This window comes from Chaetodon auriga, chromosome 23 (assembly GCF_051107435.1).
Source record: "Chaetodon auriga isolate fChaAug3 chromosome 23, fChaAug3.hap1, whole genome shotgun sequence".
Lineage (NCBI taxonomy): Eukaryota > Metazoa > Chordata > Actinopteri > Chaetodontiformes > Chaetodontidae > Chaetodon > Chaetodon auriga.
Genome location: NC_135096.1, coordinates 6,746,201 through 6,762,758, shown reverse-complemented (window position 1 = coordinate 6,762,758; position 16,558 = coordinate 6,746,201). Strand labels below are relative to the sequence as shown.

General features: G+C 44.8%; 2 protein-coding genes across 7 annotated transcripts; both read left to right on the top strand.

Annotated features, from left to right (window-relative positions):
- Positions 1-1,388: 1,388 nt before the first annotated feature.
- LOC143316266 (growth/differentiation factor 8-like) lies at positions 1,389-6,932 on the top strand. Of its 2 annotated transcripts, XR_013076274.1 has the most exons (4): positions 1,426-1,759; positions 3,026-3,396; positions 3,556-6,127; positions 6,321-6,932. XR_013076274.1 is itself a non-coding variant. In XM_076724145.1 (3 exons), exons 1-3 carry the CDS (start codon positions 1,432-1,434, stop codon positions 3,934-3,936), a joined length of 1,080 nt encoding a protein of 359 aa, XP_076580260.1. In that variant the 5' UTR covers positions 1,389-1,431; the 3' UTR covers positions 3,937-6,932. The 2 variants fall into 2 exon arrangements, 1 of the variants encoding a protein (XP_076580260.1); XM_076724145.1 differs by having other exon boundaries at positions 1,389-1,759; positions 3,556-6,932.
- Positions 6,933-7,760: 828 nt separating this feature from the next.
- Positions 7,761-15,763, top strand: stat1a (signal transducer and activator of transcription 1a). 5 transcript variants are annotated; one of them, XM_076723581.1, is made up of 25 exons: positions 7,761-7,870; positions 9,341-9,471; positions 9,585-9,729; positions 9,808-9,903; positions 10,197-10,283; positions 10,365-10,443; positions 10,558-10,649; positions 10,793-10,944; positions 11,261-11,419; positions 11,610-11,702; positions 11,882-11,941; positions 12,050-12,070; positions 12,164-12,254; positions 12,376-12,417; positions 12,562-12,651; positions 12,757-12,855; positions 12,976-13,111; positions 13,196-13,251; positions 13,369-13,460; positions 13,543-13,682; positions 13,768-13,956; positions 14,046-14,121; positions 14,315-14,411; positions 14,581-14,622; positions 15,012-15,763. In XM_076723581.1, the coding sequence occupies exons 2-25, from the start codon at positions 9,344-9,346 to the stop codon at positions 15,039-15,041; spliced, it is 2,292 nt and encodes a 763-aa protein (XP_076579696.1). In that variant the 5' UTR covers positions 7,761-7,870; positions 9,341-9,343; the 3' UTR covers positions 15,042-15,763. The 5 variants fall into 5 exon arrangements, with proteins under 5 accessions (XP_076579696.1, XP_076579694.1, XP_076579698.1 ...); XM_076723579.1 differs by having other exon boundaries at positions 13,366-13,460; XM_076723580.1 differs by having other exon boundaries at positions 7,764-7,870; positions 9,344-9,471; positions 13,366-13,460.
- The last annotated feature ends 795 nt before the right edge of the window (positions 15,764-16,558 follow it).

The window sequence follows — 16,558 nt, the reverse complement described above, 5'->3', positions numbered from 1 at the left end:
AGAACAACCATCAGCCGGCGTCTCCTCTGAACTGACGGACCACCTTGTCTCCTTCACATCCTCGAGAAACACCTTCGTCTCATCTTCTTGTTTGTCGGTGACGCTCTCCTTCCGTTTATCCAAACAGGCCAAAGACCGGCACCTCGACTCCTGACTTCCCATTTTAACAAGACGCTGGAGGAACAGTCGTCTTTTTAACGGGATGATCGCATGATGATCATTTCCACGACTGCAGAAAACTGTAAAAAAAATGCATGTTAAACTCCTTCAGAAGGTGTTTTTCCCCCAAACAAAGCTACGTCTCATTACCTGTGAGCTCCTGTTTAACCAATAACAGTTGAATCAAGAGGCTCTAGTTTGTAAAAGGCTCAACTAAGGTCACCAGTGAGTGCAGTACAACCATTATGAAAGCTTTAATTAACACAACTTAATCAAAAAAAATGTAAACACTTTTCTAAAGAATCCAATGCTGAAACAGGACAGAGATAAAATATTGAAGTGTTTTTGATCTTTTACCCTCTGCTCTGTGCTGCAGCTCCTCTGTGGGCTCCCAGCAGGTACATTTAAGGCTTCTGCAACCTTGAGATCTGCTGGTAAACAGGCAGCTGAACCAGTTTCCTCCTGCTGCTGGTTGGTGGGAGGAGCAGATCACTCCACACCACCCAAAACACGTCAGTTTATCCCATTTCTCCATTCTGCTGGGGCTACTTCGGTTTACTTTACCTCAACCAAGGATTTTTTATACCAACATTACATCACAAGAAAATCAATTTGCAGTAAAATGATCATGTCCTGAAGCTGAAATTTTCCGATAAATAATGAAAATGAGCAGATTAATTCGACTAATTAACCCTAACCAATAACAGGCCAGCTTAACATCAGTTGTTATCACTGATGAAAACAAAGCTTTAAATGCATCAGAAAGCTCAACGCTCTCCATTAAACGAACCTGTTGAGCAAATTGAGAGGGACAGACTGAAATGACTTGATTTTTGTGATGTTATCCTGCTGTCTGACTCATATTTGTGACTTTAAAATTATGTTTAGAGAAAAAAAATAACGGTGATTTCACATTCTGTCCAATGTGAAATTATATGAAGAGAATTTAAAGCTAAAGAGGAAACAGTGTGCATTCAGACATTAGAAAACAAAGCAAATAATATTTGGCGTCTTTTGTCTCAAATACACAAAGAAAATAATCATCGAAACGTGAATTCAGTCGTAAAATTAAGACTCATCATAGTTCGTCACTAACAAATTCGTCTCAATATTAATTATTACATTTTGCTACCACTTTAAATCTCCCTTCGGACTTAAAAAAAAAAAAAAAAAAAAAAAAAATCCTCCTCGCAGCCAATCATAAAGTCCTGAGCTCCGGGGACAGACTCATATCAGACAGTGTCACGGCGCTGACCTCTTCTTCTCTCCAGGATGTTCCTCTCACTCGCCCTGACCGTCTTCCTCTCTGCGGGCTTTTCCTTGGAGATGAACCAGACCTCCAAGCTGCTGGCGGAGAGCGGAGAGCAGTGCTCAGCCTGCGACTTCCGGGAGCACAGCAAGCAGATGAGGCTCCACAGCATCAAGTCGCAGATCCTCAGCATCCTGCGGCTCGAACAGGCTCCTAACATCAGCCGGGACATGATCCGCCAGCTGCTGCCCAAAGCGCCCCCTCTGACGCAGCTTCTGGACCAGTACGACCCGCGGGTGGAGGAGGAGGACCGCGCCACCACGGAGACCATCATCACCATGGCCACCAAGCGTAACTAAACCAAACCAAAAAACGCTTCACATTGTACTTTTGTTTGTTCTGCACCTTCTCTGAACGCCGTGCTTAAAGCGTGTAATCCGTGCGTAAATGCCGTGCGTAAAGTTTGTTTTCCAAGTAGCCGACAACAGGAGACAGTTCTGGCGCAAACGACCGTGTGGGCCTCTATACTGTAATTATTTGTATCCCACTGAGCAAAGGATATAATCAGTCGATGCTGGGCTTTAATCCAAAATACTGACAGCAGTCTGATTTTGGTGAGATGTTCGCACTTAAAATCCATAAAATAACCTCAGCTCATCAAATCAAACAGTTAATAACAAAATCTTTTCACTTCAATAATGACAAGTGCTCAACTCTCATGTCAGTAGTGGGACAAGAATGATGGATGTGATCCAGCGACCGTTCGCGCTCTGCGTAAAAGTGTGCGTCCTCGTAAGTCAAATTAAAGTCACGTAAACCAGTTTCATCACGGGGCGATGTCTGGCTGTTGAGTGAATATATTGTTTCCTTCCAGCTAATTTTTAGTTTGTGACGATATTGGTCATGTGAAACAATAGAGAACTAGAAGGGCACAGACCTTCATCAGGGCCAATCCTCCATCCCTCTATGATACTAAAATTTGCACTTTACGTCAAAACATGGTTGTGCCTGCCTGAAGCCTCATCATCTCCACTGTGCAATTTATTATGTACTTCCTGTTACTGTAATGATGAAGCCACTGTCTTCGTCATGCCCTCTTTCTGTATGAAATTAGTGTGTGTGTTTACCAGAGGACACCTGGTCCCAGTGAATGTGATTGTCTTGTACAGTTGGCTGATTTCTCACCTTTGAGCATTACTGCCATCTGCTGGGTTGTATGATGTATGGCACTTTTTCCGTAAGTCCAAATGTTCTGTCTCGCAATGTAGACGAAAGTGTGAAATAATTCCTGTATCCACCTCTTGATTCGGATCCCTTCCAAGATTCAGTGGGTTCCTCTTTGGCCCATGCTGCACCGTTCCATGAAAATCGGGTCAGTAGTTTTTCTGTAATCCTGCTGACAACAAACAGTGAAACCAAACCAAAAGCATAACGTTCTTACAGGAGGTAATAATGAGTAATATTATTCTATTAATCTCAAAACAGCACACTTTTGCCACAACAAAACGTGAGTTTGGTGACACACAAACTGGTCTAAATGACAGGAAATCACATGAGTTTTGTCACGAGGCTTGTGCATGAAACAAGATGATTTTATATTTTAATGATTTCTTCCAGAGAATCCCATCGCCCAGGACGAGCTGTCCTCCTGTTGTCTGTTCAGCCTGAGTCCGAAAATCCAACCCAAGAACATCCTGCGTGCTCAGCTGTGGGTTCACCTGCGGCCGGCCGACATGGTCACCACCGTCTTCCTGCAGATCTCCCGCCTCAAACCCGGGAAGGAGGGAAACAACACCCGAGTCAGAGTCCGCTCCCTGAAGGTCGACACCGACGCCAGTGCCGGCTCCTGGCAGAGCATCGACATCAAGTCTCTGCTGCAGGCTTGGTTGCGTCAACCGGAGACCAACTACGGCATCGAGATCAATGCTTACGACTCCAAAGGAGAAGATCTGGCTGTCACATCAGTGGAGCCTGGAGAGGAAGGACTGGTGAGTGCAATCAAAATATTAACATAGAACCTCAAAAGCACATGAACAGTTTACTGAAGATCTGGTTTTTAAGCTTTGTTCTGGCAAAAAAGTTTGGCTTTTTTTTGCTGCAGGTTGTTTGTGGTTGCACTTTGAGAATGTTTTCCAATTCTTTTCCAGCAACCGTTCATTGAAGTGAAGATCCTCGACAGCCCCAAGAGATCCCGCCGTGACTCGGGCCTCAACTGTGACGAGGAGTCTGCGGAGACCCGCTGCTGCCGCTACCCGCTCACCGTCGACTTCGAGGAGTTCGGCTGGGACTGGATCATCGCACCCAAGCGTTACCGGGCCAACTACTGCTCGGGGGAGTGCGAGTTCATGCACCTGCAGCAGTACCCGCATGCACACCTGGTGAACAAGGCCAACCCACGGGGCACCGCCGGCCCCTGCTGCACACCCACCAAGATGTCGCCCATCAACATGCTCTACTTCAACCGCAAGGAGCAGATCATCTACGGAAAGATCCCGTCCATGGTGGTGGACCACTGTGGCTGCTCCTGAGGATGCCCAGGCTTCTGCAGGACATAGGCTCGATCGTAGAAGCTTTGTTTTCAACAAAAGTGATGCAAAAATTCTGTATTATGTTCAAAATCTAAACTTAGACCCAGTGGCATCCATCTACAAATGAGATGCAAGCAGACCTTTCTCAAGTGTGTAAACGATTTAATCCACCAAGTGCACACAGGACGCCTTAAAAACTTGGCATTTCCGAAGCCTGCACTGCTACATCCTGCAAAACTAAGCCCAACCGGGTGAAATACCGAGTTTTCAGGGAGTCCCAGGTGCACAGAAAGTATCCAGGCAGAAAATAATGCAACGCTTGTGTATTCATATGCGTTGATAAAAAGTAGATATAAATCTGATTCATTAATGAAAACAAAAACCTAATTTGTGGAAGCATCTACTCAATAACTAGATAGGCAGACAGACGGACTCCTGCTGCTTCCTGTCTTATGAAATCGTGTCCTGATTTGAGCCTTGACCAGAACAAACGCTGCAGGGCATCTTCCATGTGCGCCTTTATTTTGAAAAACATGAACCTAGTGACTCCGAGCTGACAGATCGCCCTTCGCTGTCCCAAAGCTTGTTTGCAAACTCCTCACTGTGATCTGTTCTGAGGAGCATCGCGGTGATGTGTGAGAGAAACATGATTTTATTGTCAGTTGTTCTTGGAGGTGGATTGTGTGGTATGTTGTAAGAATGCAAACTCAGTCAGTTTGTCAGCAGCTCTGATGGCTGCCCTGTCCTCATCTAATCCAGCTGCTGGAGCCAGAAGATGTTCATTGTGAGTGAATGGATGGAGCTGAGTTGATGCGAATCACAACTGAAAGTGATGAGCTGAGAGACCTGTCAATCAAATCTTAAAGGCACCCCTGTGAGGTTGTCTTGTCAAGTTACCCCTTCCTTGAGGCCTAAAGCTTTAATGCATTTGCATGAAAGATTTTCAAAGCTGATTTTTTAATGTCTTCCTTCTTCTTCTTCTGTCTTGTTTTTGGCATTTTGCACTTTCTCTTCTTCATGTTTTGTGTGCACATTTGAGGTATAAAGAGTAACCTGACATCAGACTGAAAAGCAGTATTTTGCTGCCCTGAAAGTGGCTAAAAGTGGTGGGATTGGCACTTTGTTGCACCTGTAATCACACCTGATCGTGCTCGGGAGTACGCTGCTACATCACTGCAGCAGCGTGAGAAGTTAAACCACTGGAGGTCAGCAAAAACAAGGTTTTATGGGGGTTAAGTTAATCCCTGATACAAGAAAGTGAAAATAAACGGGCATCAATCATCGTGCACAGTCAGTTTCCTGTTATAGTCTGAGTGGAGCACCATCTAGTGGATATTAGAAGGACTGCAACTAAAGGCTCATCTTAGTGTTCATCTGCGGTGTGTGTGTTTTGCTTTAGTGAAAAATTCGTAATTCTATGCAGCTGGGAAGCAATAATAATAATTTGCATGGCTTCACGCCAAAACCTGACCTCTGCACTCAAGCTGGACCCAAGCAAAAATCTAAAGAACAACAGAACCAGACTTTAGAGTCGATTTCAGATCTAAAAATCACGACTGACCGGTGGAATAGTGAAGAAACAGCCGGGGAGGTTTTGGATCCTCCAGCCAATTACAACGTGAGGGCAGGAACTGTGATCTCAGAGGGAGGTTTGATCTTGATTTGAAGCCGAGTGCAGATGTCCTGACTGTTGTTGTGCTTCACGGGGGTTTCTGACCCAAAAGTCTTTGTTCTGCTGTTGGAACAGAACGTCCACGAGTGACACAGGTTTGTGATTCTGCTGCGAACAAAATGTCCCGTTTCCTGCAAACAAGCGTCAGATCATGTCCTGTTTTTGTTGCGTCGTGATGTTCCCCTCTGCAACAGTTGTCTTTAGATAAGGCAGATTAATCCATCGGAGTAAACAAAGAACAAAGGTTTGCATGGCTAAAAAGCAGAATTATTCCACTTCATGAAAAGTTAAAATCAGTAAAATGACTAAATATCATATGTTAAGCTCTTTTTGAAAGTGTCGTTTTCGAAGGTATTTGCTTTTCAGTAGACGGCTCTGAGATGATCTTCCATGCACATTTGTGTCTTTGAAGGCACCAACAATTTAGCAGCAGTTCCTGCATTTACTGCCATAAACAGGCGACTATAATGTCACATTATCACTAATAAGGACCTAACTGTCGGTGTCAGATTGTTCAGTGTGATTGCAAACATATTTTAAAGTTGATTCTCTTACAAAATATTACTGAACTGGACTGAAATCAGTGGTTGGAAACTGGTCAACAGGAATATACAGTATGTAAGTATAAGTATTACACAAGGGTGGTCCTTTAAAAAGCAGATATTTGTCTCCCTGATTATCCTCCGTCTCTGTGAAATCTGCTGCACACAAGTCAAGTGTTTCTGGTTAAGTCCTTCAAATATATATAGAAAGATATTTATTTCTGCCACCAGGTGGGGCTAACGCACATTGTTTCCAAATTGAGGGACTGCACTCTGAACAAAAGCAGGTAAACATTTTTAAATGCTGCAAGAGTTGATGCCACCTGTGTGTTTTAGATATTTGTACCTGTCTAAAGGCAGAGTTTTGTGCACTCTGTATTTGTATATGAATAATCATAAATGTACTATAATTGTCCACATGTTGACAAATACTGTGAGGTGTTGAAGTATGTGAGGAGAGGGTCCAAAAACAGCTGCACATGACTCATATATATGCATGAATAACAGTGTTATCACATATTTTGTCATGCTTCGATGAGCAAACTAACAGGCTTGGATGTGTTTGTAAATTGTTCCGATTTTTTTTTTTCTGTATTGTTGATTAACATTTTTTTTTTTTTTGTGCTGCTCAACGAAATATTCATATTTTCTCTACCACGTTGAATAACAAGACACAGTAGTCCCTAAAGCAGTGCTTCCACCCTCATATGCTTTGTGACCCTTCAAAATAAAGCGATGTCTGCTTGTGATCTCTCATCACAAGTGGGACATTTTCACTTCTACACGTTTCAGATTGTCTTATATAAGGTTTAGAACGGTTTAGGACCCAATGGGTAACACGATTCAATATGAACAAATAAAAAAAGGAATGTAGTGGGCATGAAAATGTGCATTGTTTTAAGCAGTACTCAGTTTTTCCTCTTTTCTAGCCGATAATCTTCTTCTTGCAAAAGCCTTAGAATTATCTTTGAGGTGTCTGAACCACAAGGTTGAAAATCACTGTGTAGAGAAAGGATATCATAGTTTTTGTTTTTGTTAATGGGGCCAAATCTGACACACGTCGAGAAGTGTTTGTTGTTGTTGGTGTTGTTGTTGTTGTTTTTAAAATTGTACTTCAGTATTTCTTATTTTTAAATAATGCCTTATTTTCCAGTCACGTATTTAGTTCTATGTTATTGAGGACAAAATGACATTCGTAATGTGTAAAGTGATCTAGATCATTAGTTTCGGAGGTAGAGATTTCTGAGTTACTTTCTCTTTCTCTGAAAACACGTGGTCCCTGTGAGCTCTTCTGCTTATTGACTTTCCTCCCCTAAAACCTCTGAGTGGTTTTGCTTTTAATTATTTAGAAAATGTCTTGAAGCTAATTTGACACTACTAGAGTCCATGAGAAAAAAAAAGAAACGTGGTTATTCTTAATCTTGTGTTCATATTTCCAAATCTACATGAAAAACACACCGTGTATAATTGTTATTGTGGGGAAGATTGCTAAATGACAGAACAGCCGTCATTTATCGCTCTGATTGGCTGTCACAATCAAGGGGGCGGGCATGTATCACAAATGCTAAACAGTGATTGGATGACGCTGTTTCCGTACTGTATCTGCTGCACGACGTCAACAGACATATTGCCAGGCACGTTCGTTGCACAATTGTGGAAGGTCCTCGGAAATAAAATCACATCTCTGACAGAGATAAAACACGTTTCCTTATAATAAAAGGTAAGTTTAATCACTTACATCTTCACGCAGCGTCAAAATGTAGCCCAAATCCGCTATTTGTTGACATATTGAGATGCACTTAAGCCAAACTCGCGTACAAAACTGAGTAGTTGAAACTTGGCTTTGCTAGTTAAATATGTTAAACGAAAAACTGCTGTTAGAAAAGCGATAATGGTCGCTTATACGTCGCTAGCTTACACTTGTATGTTTGCTGCACCCAGCAGCAGTTATTTCAGTCAAAATTAAACTAAGTAGTTGTTCACGGAATCCGTCACCACCCACCACTTGAAGTGTTACGTTAAAGATTTGTTAAGAACAATAACCTGTGCCAAATGTCGTAATTTCATTTCATATGTTACGCCAGATGAGTGACACGTAAGACGAATTCGCCAGTGGAATCTAATCATTTTGATGAAATGTTATGTGTCATTGTATGACGCTGTTATTAACGGCGAAACGGAAGAAATCCCCAAAAAGTAGCATTTCTGGACGGAGTTTGGTTTGGTAGCAATGGCTCCAGGGAAGATTTTTTTGTCGTACGACCTGTTTAGATGCTGGAGGCAGCTGGGAAAATGAAACCTATGGACTTCTCCGACATTCACCATTGCTAGCTTAGAATGAAAAAACAGGTTGAATAATAAGAAATAGGGTTTGATGCATCAATAACCTTCAGTTTTCTCATTTAGCTGAAGAAGTGCTTTGATGAATAAGTTGCAGTGTAGGATGGTTGTGCTTATTCATGATTTTCTTTTTTGCATTTGCTGTAAAAAGAGCACAACATTTTAAAAGCACTAAAGTCTCAGATGTAGGACTTTCCTGTAGACTTTCAATGCATCGTTTTAAACTTCTATTTTCAAGCTGATTTAACCTCCATCCTTCCAGATTAAAGACCAGATCCACTTTTCTCCGAGCAAAAATGAGTCAGGGAGGAAGAGGGACACCATAATAATTAGAGTCAGCACTTCTGATTTCCTATTTCTTGCTTTTTGTCTGTTAATGAAGTAGTGAAGGTCGTATTCAGCAATGTACCATTTAATATGTCCACTCAGTCATCTGTCTGGTAGTAATTGTGTATTTAGGACAATACAGCAGCTGCTCAGGACCTTCCTGACCTTTGACCTCTGACCACACTGAGATAAGAGCGGTGGGAAACAGATGATGTTATGAAGTTATTGCATTATTCTTAAATTTTGCAGGTTTTAAGGTGACTTTAGGGATTGGATGAAACTTTATTGACTGTAGTGGGAACACTGGGAGGTTGCAGTAATCCTGCAGATCATAATCTGAGTATAGAAATAATATAATCTGAACAGTAAAAGCATTATTTTTTATGTGCTGATGTTTATGTGTCCATTACACACTTTGTCTATTTTTTTTTAGCTGTAAAAACATTCATAGTTTAAAAATGAAGCATTGGTTTGGCTGATAATTGGATCCCTGAATCCTCATGAAGCTGCTCTTGTTCACCAGAAGATGGCGCAGTGGTGCCAGCTCCAGATGCTGGACTGCAAGTACCTGGAGCAGGTGGACCAGTTGTATGACGACTCGTTCCCCATGGACATCCGTCAGTACCTGAGCAGATGGATCGAGAGCATCGACTGGTAAGACGTCGAGGAAGCTGCAGCGACGGCTCGCTGTTTACAACCACGCCACGTCTCTTTTTATGTCTTTTTCTTCCTGATCTGCCCTTTTTTAAATAAAGTATCCTCCTCAGGGACACAGTGGCGTGTCAGGACTCTCTGGCCACAGTTCGGTTCCACGACCTCCTGGCTCAGCTGGACGACCAGCACAGCCGCTTCACCCTGGAGAACAACTTCCTGCTGCAGCACAACATCCGCAAGATCAAGAGGAACCTGCAGGTCCGACTTTATTCTTTGTGTCGCTGTGGTTTAGCATTTTGGTGAGAAGCTCTAAATGTGGAGTGACTGTCTGTTCAGGATCGGTTCCAGGAAGAGCCGGTCCACATGGCCATGATCATCTCCAGAAACCTGAAGGAGGAGCAGAAGATCCTCGCCACAGCCAAGAGCGCCGAGGTAAACAGCAGCATTAGTCCACTTATTCATTTCTTATTATTCATTTTGGTCATTTTACAGGCGACAAGTCCCAAAATGTTTTAGGAATTCAATTCAGAAATCTTTAATCGGTGCATAGCAGGTCAGCGGACCAAAGATACTCCTCTGGAAGCTCTCAGCTTTTATTTAAGAGATTTTTCAGCTCTATAAAGACAGCAGTGCTTCGTGTTCTGTCATGGAGGCTGCAGGTGTTTTATTTTCAATGCTTTTCTTCTTCTTCGTGGACTGTAAACGTGTCTCCTTCCCATCTGCAGCAGGAGGGTGAGGGCACGGTGTCGGCCATGGTGGTGGAGAAACAGAAGCTGGACAACAAAGTGAAGGAGATGAAGGACCGAGTCCAGGTACGTCTGCAGCTGAAGCGTCAGCTCGTGGCCTGACGTCACGCCTCTGCAATGTCACCAATGTCCAATCTTCTTCGTCAGGTGGTGGATCAGAACATTAAGAACCTGGAGGATCTGCAGGACGAGTACGACTTCAAAATCAACACGCTGAAGAACAGAGGTGGGAAACACGCTGAGGGGCCGAGCTTCATTCACATCATTCGCTTTCCTCCAGTAAGAAACGTCTTCGGTTTACTTTTAGAACTGTGATCTAAGGTTTTCTTCTTCTCTGTAGAGAACGAAATGAACGGCATGACACCGAAAGAGCTTGAGAAGGAGAAGATGACGGTTGCGAGGATGTGCTTTGAACTGAAAGCCAAGCGACAGGTGAGCAGAGACGAGCTGATCCCTGAGAGAACGCACCTGAAAACAACATCCCCCTCATCCAAAACAGAGGAACATGTTGATTCAAGCCCAACGCTCTCTCTCTCTCTCTCTCTCTCTCTCTCTCTCTCCCCGCCGCCCGTCAGGACGTGGTGATCCAGCTGACCGACCTCCTGAACGTCACGCAGGGGCTGCTGTCGGACCTGATCTCCGAGGAGCTGCCCGAGTGGAAGCAGCGGCAGCAGATCGCCTGCATCGGCGGTCCGCCCAACGCCTGCGTGGACCAACTGCAGAACTGGTGAGACTTCCTGCGTCCCGCAAAAAAAACAAACAAACAACAGTGAAATAAACAGACTTCACCTTCTTTTTTTATTTTTCCACCCACCTCTTCCTCTCTGTCATGAACCTCCTCTTCATCCACGTCGTCTTCCCTTCATCCCTCTCCTCTTTCTCCTCCTGCCTCTCTTGCTCCCTCATCTTCCTCCTGTCTCTCTTTCTCCTCTCCTCCTCTTGTCTTCCTCTCCTACCTCTCTTCTTCCTCTTGTCTTCCTTCCTCCTGCCTCTCCTCCTGCCCCTCCTCTCTCCTCCTCCTCCTCCTCCTCCTCCTCCTCCAGGTTCACAGCAGTAGCAGAGAGTCTCCAGCAGGTTCGTCAGCACCTGAAGAAGCTGCAGGAGTTGGAGCAGAAGTTCACCTACGACAGCGACCCCATCACACAGAAAAAAGCTTACCTGGAGGCCCGAGCCCTGGAGCTCCTCAAGAACCTCCTGTCCAAGTGAGGAGCCTCTTACAGACAAGTTATTGATCACCTGATTATTGATTATCAATTAGAAATCACTGAATAGCTTTTAAATAGCTCATTTAACTGTAATGCACAGTTTTTTGTAGGTTGCAGTCCGAACAATAATGGACTCGGTGTGTGTGTGTGTGTGTGTGTGTGTGTGTGTGTGTGTGTGTGTGTGCAGCTCCCTGGTCGTGGAGAGGCAGCCCTGCATGCCCACCCACCCACAGAGACCCCTGGTGCTGAAAACAGGCGTCCAGTTCACGGTGAAGCTGCGGTACGAGACCGATTACTGACGTCAAAAGCGTTTGATTTGATGGCTGAACACTCGGTGCTTCATCTCACATTAACCGCGTTGAGTTCGGACAGAAAATCTGTTCTCAAGTCTGTTCCTGCTCTGCAGATGTGCGCCAGCTTCCTGTCTCAGCTGATTAACCTGCTTTGGTTTCCTTTCAGGTTCCTGGTGAAGCTGCAGGAGTTTAACTACCAGCTCAAAGTCAAGGCGGTGTTTGATAAGTAAGCTGTGGTTCGAAGTTCGTTCACCTGATGAAAACTGTTGAGAGTGTGTGCGTCTGAGCACGTTTTTTTTAAAAAATAATCTCTTCATTTGTGCTTTTTCCTCAGAGATGTTACAGAGAAGAAAGGGTATGTCCCAAAACCATTTACACACACTTCAGCATGTTGATATACGTAATACTCCTACAGCATCGAATGATCCGATCGACTGTCTGTCATCAGGTTTCGGAAGTTCAACATTTTGGGAACAAACACCAAAGTGATGAACATGGAGGAGTCAAACGGCAGCCTGGCAGCAGAGTTCAGACATTTGGTGAGATGAGTGTTTCAGTAGGCTGAAAACCCGACGCAGAAAACCAGTCCCAGCATGTTCGGCATCTTTGGCTGAAACTGAACTGCTGAGTTTCTCTCCTTTGTTTTTCTTCTCCACGCAGCAACTGAAAGAGCAGAAAGTTGCCGGCAACCGAACGAACGAGGTAAGAGCTTCAGCGACATGAAGCAGACGTAGCTTCAAGTCATTTCTCAGGAGATTCGGGAGGCTTCCTTGCTTCCTGCGGAGCGTTTTGTGTCGTTTCACGGCGCGTTTTGTGCTTTTGTGTGAATTGCGTGTGTTCGCTCAGGGTCCTCTGATCGTCACCGAGGAGCTTCACTCGCTCAGCTTCGAGTCCGAGCTGCAGCTCAACCAGTCGGGACTGGACATCAAGCTGGAGGTGAGGTGACTGAACACTGAGATGGTTCACTCCTGCAGTCCACAGTCTGCCCTTCAAGGGAAAAATGAATGTTTTAATGTTATTGTTTACATGCTGTTGTCGTAGGCCATATCTCTGCCTGTTGTGGTCATCTCGAACGTCTGTCAGCTGCCCAGCGGCTGGGCCTCCATCCTCTGGTACAACATGCTGACCACCGAGCCCAAGGTGATCACACACACACACACACATATTTAATTGATAATTTCATATTTAAATCATTATCAAATCTCTGTACTGGCCTCAAAAATCACATGCACACCATAAGTCCCCTCTGCTCATCCTCAGAATCTGAAGTTCTTCATCTCCCCTCCGACGGCGAAGTGGTCTCAGCTGTCCGAGGTCCTCAGCTGGCAGTTCTCGTCCGTCACCAAGCGAGGCCTGAACCAGGAGCAGCTCAACATGCTGGCGGACAAACTGCTCGGTAGGAGCCCCCTCTGACACCTGCAGGCTTTTTGCACTGTGAACTGGTGGATTGAGGAACTCACAGCTGATTGTGTCTCTGCAGGAGCCAAAGCCCAGAGGAACCCAGAGGGGCAGATCCCATGGACCAAGTTCTGTAAGGTCAGAGAGGAAAACATTGTTAGTCTTTCATATTGGATCTATATTTCTCAATCTAAATGTATTTCTGTTGTCTTCTCTGGACGGTATCTGTGCACCTTTCTTTCTGTCCCGCAGCAGAGCGCCAACGAGAAAGCCTTCCCCTTCTGGTTGTGGATCGAAGGAATCCTGGACGTGATTAAAAGACACCTGCTTTCCCTCTGGAACGACGGGTGAGCCGCGTACGTGGTTTTTAGAGTGAGCGGGAAACATTCCTGAGCGGATTTGTGAGTGTTTTTTTCTGTCTGCGTGCAGCTCCATCATGGGCTTCATCAGTAAGGAGAGGGAGAAGGCTCTGCTGAGTGACAAGTGTCCCGGTACCTTCCTGCTGAGGTTCAGCGAGAGCAGCAGGGAGGGAGCCATCACCTTCACCTGGATCGAGCACGACGTCCACGGTGAGCGCAGTCAATGTACTAATACCACACATTGGTGTTGGCACTCCCCACCATCTGAACCTGTGACGCGTCTCTTTCCGAACAGACAAACCGGTCTTCCACTCCGTGGAGCCGTACACGAAGAAGGAGCTGTCCGCCGTCTCTCTGCCTGACATCATCCGCACCTACAAGGTGATGGCTGCTGAGAACATCCCAGAGAACCCGCTGCGCTTCCTCTACCCGGACATCCCGAAAGACAAGGCCTTTGGGAAGTACTACCCCAAACCCTCGGAGAGTAAGTCACACAACAAGTTCTGTACCGAAGCATTTCATTTTTCTGCCACCTCCTCTCCATCACGCTTATCTGCGTTCGACTGACTTCAGCTCCAGAGCCGATGGACGTGGAGAACCCAGAGAGGAGCGGCTACATGAAGACGGAGCTCATCTCGGTCTCAGAAGTGTAAGCATCAATCACGGAAACACGTGATGTATTTTTTTTATGCCTCCACGCTGTCTGTCCCATTTTCATGAACACAACACAAAACGGCAAACATACACTTTATATGCAAAAGGTCAAAGGTTTGCGGTTTGGGAAGTTTTAGTACAAGCTTGGAGAGAGTTAATGCGGATGTTCGTCTGTCCTGTTGGTCCAGACATCCATCCAGACTGCAGGACAACATGATGCCGATGTCTCCCGACGACTACAAGGCTTTGTCGCAGTATGTCAGTCCCAGAGATATTGACGCTGTGGTGAGTACTGCTTCGTGCCTCTGCCACTTTAAATGTGTCGAGGTCCAGGTCCAGAACTGGCTCACACTTTAATATCAGAGCCACGATGTTGAGGGAAAAACAGGAAATGATCAAATAAGTCTGTCTGTCTGTCTGTCTGTCTCTCTCTTTCTTCTTGCTCTGCTTTCAGACCAACAATCTGATTTCTGGATTTGAAGGATTTGACGTTCAGGTAGATGCAGCATGAACGTGTCGCTCACACCTGCTGTTTGGTTGCTCTGGTCAGAATCAGTTGACAAGATGGGCAAATTAGGAGTGTTGGAGCCAAAATGCCGAACCACTTTAGAACGTGCGCTTCACTCATTGGTCAGATGTGTCTGCAGAAATGAGCACAAATGAACCGCTCCGGGGTGTGTTTGGTCTGCGGCAAGATTCGATTAACCGCTTTCACACCTGCACTAACCCGAATCAAACAGGCCAGTTTGCGAAAAGAGCCTCTTCTTTAACACCACTGACAGAACACTGCCATGCCCTCTCCCCGCACGCTACACCTCCCAGCACAAGTTGCTGTGTGCTGTGTCAGCTAGAAGAACGTAACGTTTCTTCTTCTTCTCTTCCCAGATGAGCGCGGACTTTCCAGACGAAAACTGAGGACGAGCCAGTTTCTTCCTTTCATCCACGTCTTCACACTGTACTTTCTTTTTGGAGCTTTTGTTGCTTTCGAGATCTTGAGATCTTGGTTGATCATGTGATACGCTTTTTGTGGTGTTGTAGTCCTTGAAGCTGTCAGATTATGGAGGCAGGTACACAGGGCAGTAAAGTCGCCTATCGGGAGGAAGAATGAAGAGGCTCGAGCCCCATTTGGACTGGATTGGAGGGGGGGTGTTAAAAGTCCACAGAACAGTAGCACTTACATGACTGCGGTCGGGGTGAAAGTGACCCACATACAGAAGCTGAGCCAGTCTGGGTGGGCTTAAATCAAGTGATCTGTCACTTTATTTATGTACATGTATGTTTTTTTTTTTATAAAATCTGAATGATTAACCTTCTCATAAGACCAACTGTAAAACAGTGAAATGCATGAATGTGATTGTGCATGTCAGCTTCTTTGTAGCAGAAATTCTATGAAAACATGCCGATTCAAAGGAAACTCTGTTAAAAGATTATCCGATATAATGTAAACGTCATTGCATACATGAAATGTAGGTGTGGAGCTTTCCTGAACGTTGTATTTAAGAAACTGTATCATTAGCTTGGGTTTTCAGTGGGAGAGCTACAGCAATCTAACTGCTTCATAACTTCATGAGTTCTGTCGGTTTTTGAAGAAATAAATCGTCACAAATCGTTTGGTGTGTAAAATGCCAGAAAAGAGAGACAGGAGTCGACACTTCCTGGAAACCAAGGCAATGTTTTATTACAGCGAGAGACAGAGATCACTGCCCTCCAGTGGTCACTGAGAGTAACTACACTGACAACAGCACCCACAGCCACAGACCGCATGTACTGTATACAGCACTGATGATTAAATGTGTTCTAAAAGTTTCCAAAACCAACATAAAGTCTGAAATCCTCTCAGTAAGGTCTCCAAAGACCTTATCAATTTTGAAGAATACTTAATAATTAATTAACAAGTATTCTTCAGGGAGCACTGGTGCAAATCAGGCCTCATACCAGGAGGTTTTTGGTTTGTGGCTGGTCAGTTCTTTAAGTTTGAACAGCCAACAGGTCACGATTGAAAAGCTTTGATGGAAACAGTAGAACCAGCCTGAGCCATCAGCTGCGTCTCATCCTGCTCAACGACCCCTCAATAACAAAAACAATGAAAAACAAAACAAAACATGAAACTCTGAGCATATTTAGATGTAGAAATCTGCATGCACACAAAACAGGAAACATGACACACACACCTTCTGACCACAGGTGAGTATGAATGGGTTGAAACACACCTCAGATGGCCTGGTTTGCTCATTGGCCTCAAATTGTCAATGTGCCTGTACAGACGTTAGCTGGAAGCCAGATCGCCGCAAAATAGGCTAATTCGCTGTAAGCTAGTTCGCCGTAAGCTAGGCTAGTTCGCAACGGACGCTGCTGTTTGTGTTCAGCCTGACTGACATGAAAACTGTGCACAAACCCCACGTCTCCGCGTTGTTTTCCTCCAGTCTTTCCTC

Bases quoted from the DNA above. Each gene is read 5' to 3' on its own strand.
- LOC143316266 (XM_076724145.1), top strand. From the start codon at position 1,432: ATGTTCCTCTCACTCGCCCTGACCGTCTTCCTCTCTGCGGGCTTTTCC. The intron at 1,760-3,025 runs GTAACTAAACCA...GATTTCTTCCAG, and splicing joins CATCACCATGGCCACCAAGC to AGAATCCCATCGCCCAGGAC. The intron at 3,397-3,555 runs GTGAGTGCAATC...ATTCTTTTCCAG, and splicing joins AGCCTGGAGAGGAAGGACTG to CAACCGTTCATTGAAGTGAA.
- stat1a (XM_076723579.1), top strand. From the start codon at position 9,344: ATGGCGCAGTGGTGCCAGCTCCAGATGCTGGACTGCAAGTACCTGGAG. The intron at 12,418-12,561 runs GTAAGAGCTTCA...GTGTTCGCTCAG, and splicing joins CCGGCAACCGAACGAACGAG to GGTCCTCTGATCGTCACCGA. The intron at 12,652-12,756 runs GTGAGGTGACTG...CTGTTGTCGTAG, and splicing joins GACTGGACATCAAGCTGGAG to GCCATATCTCTGCCTGTTGT.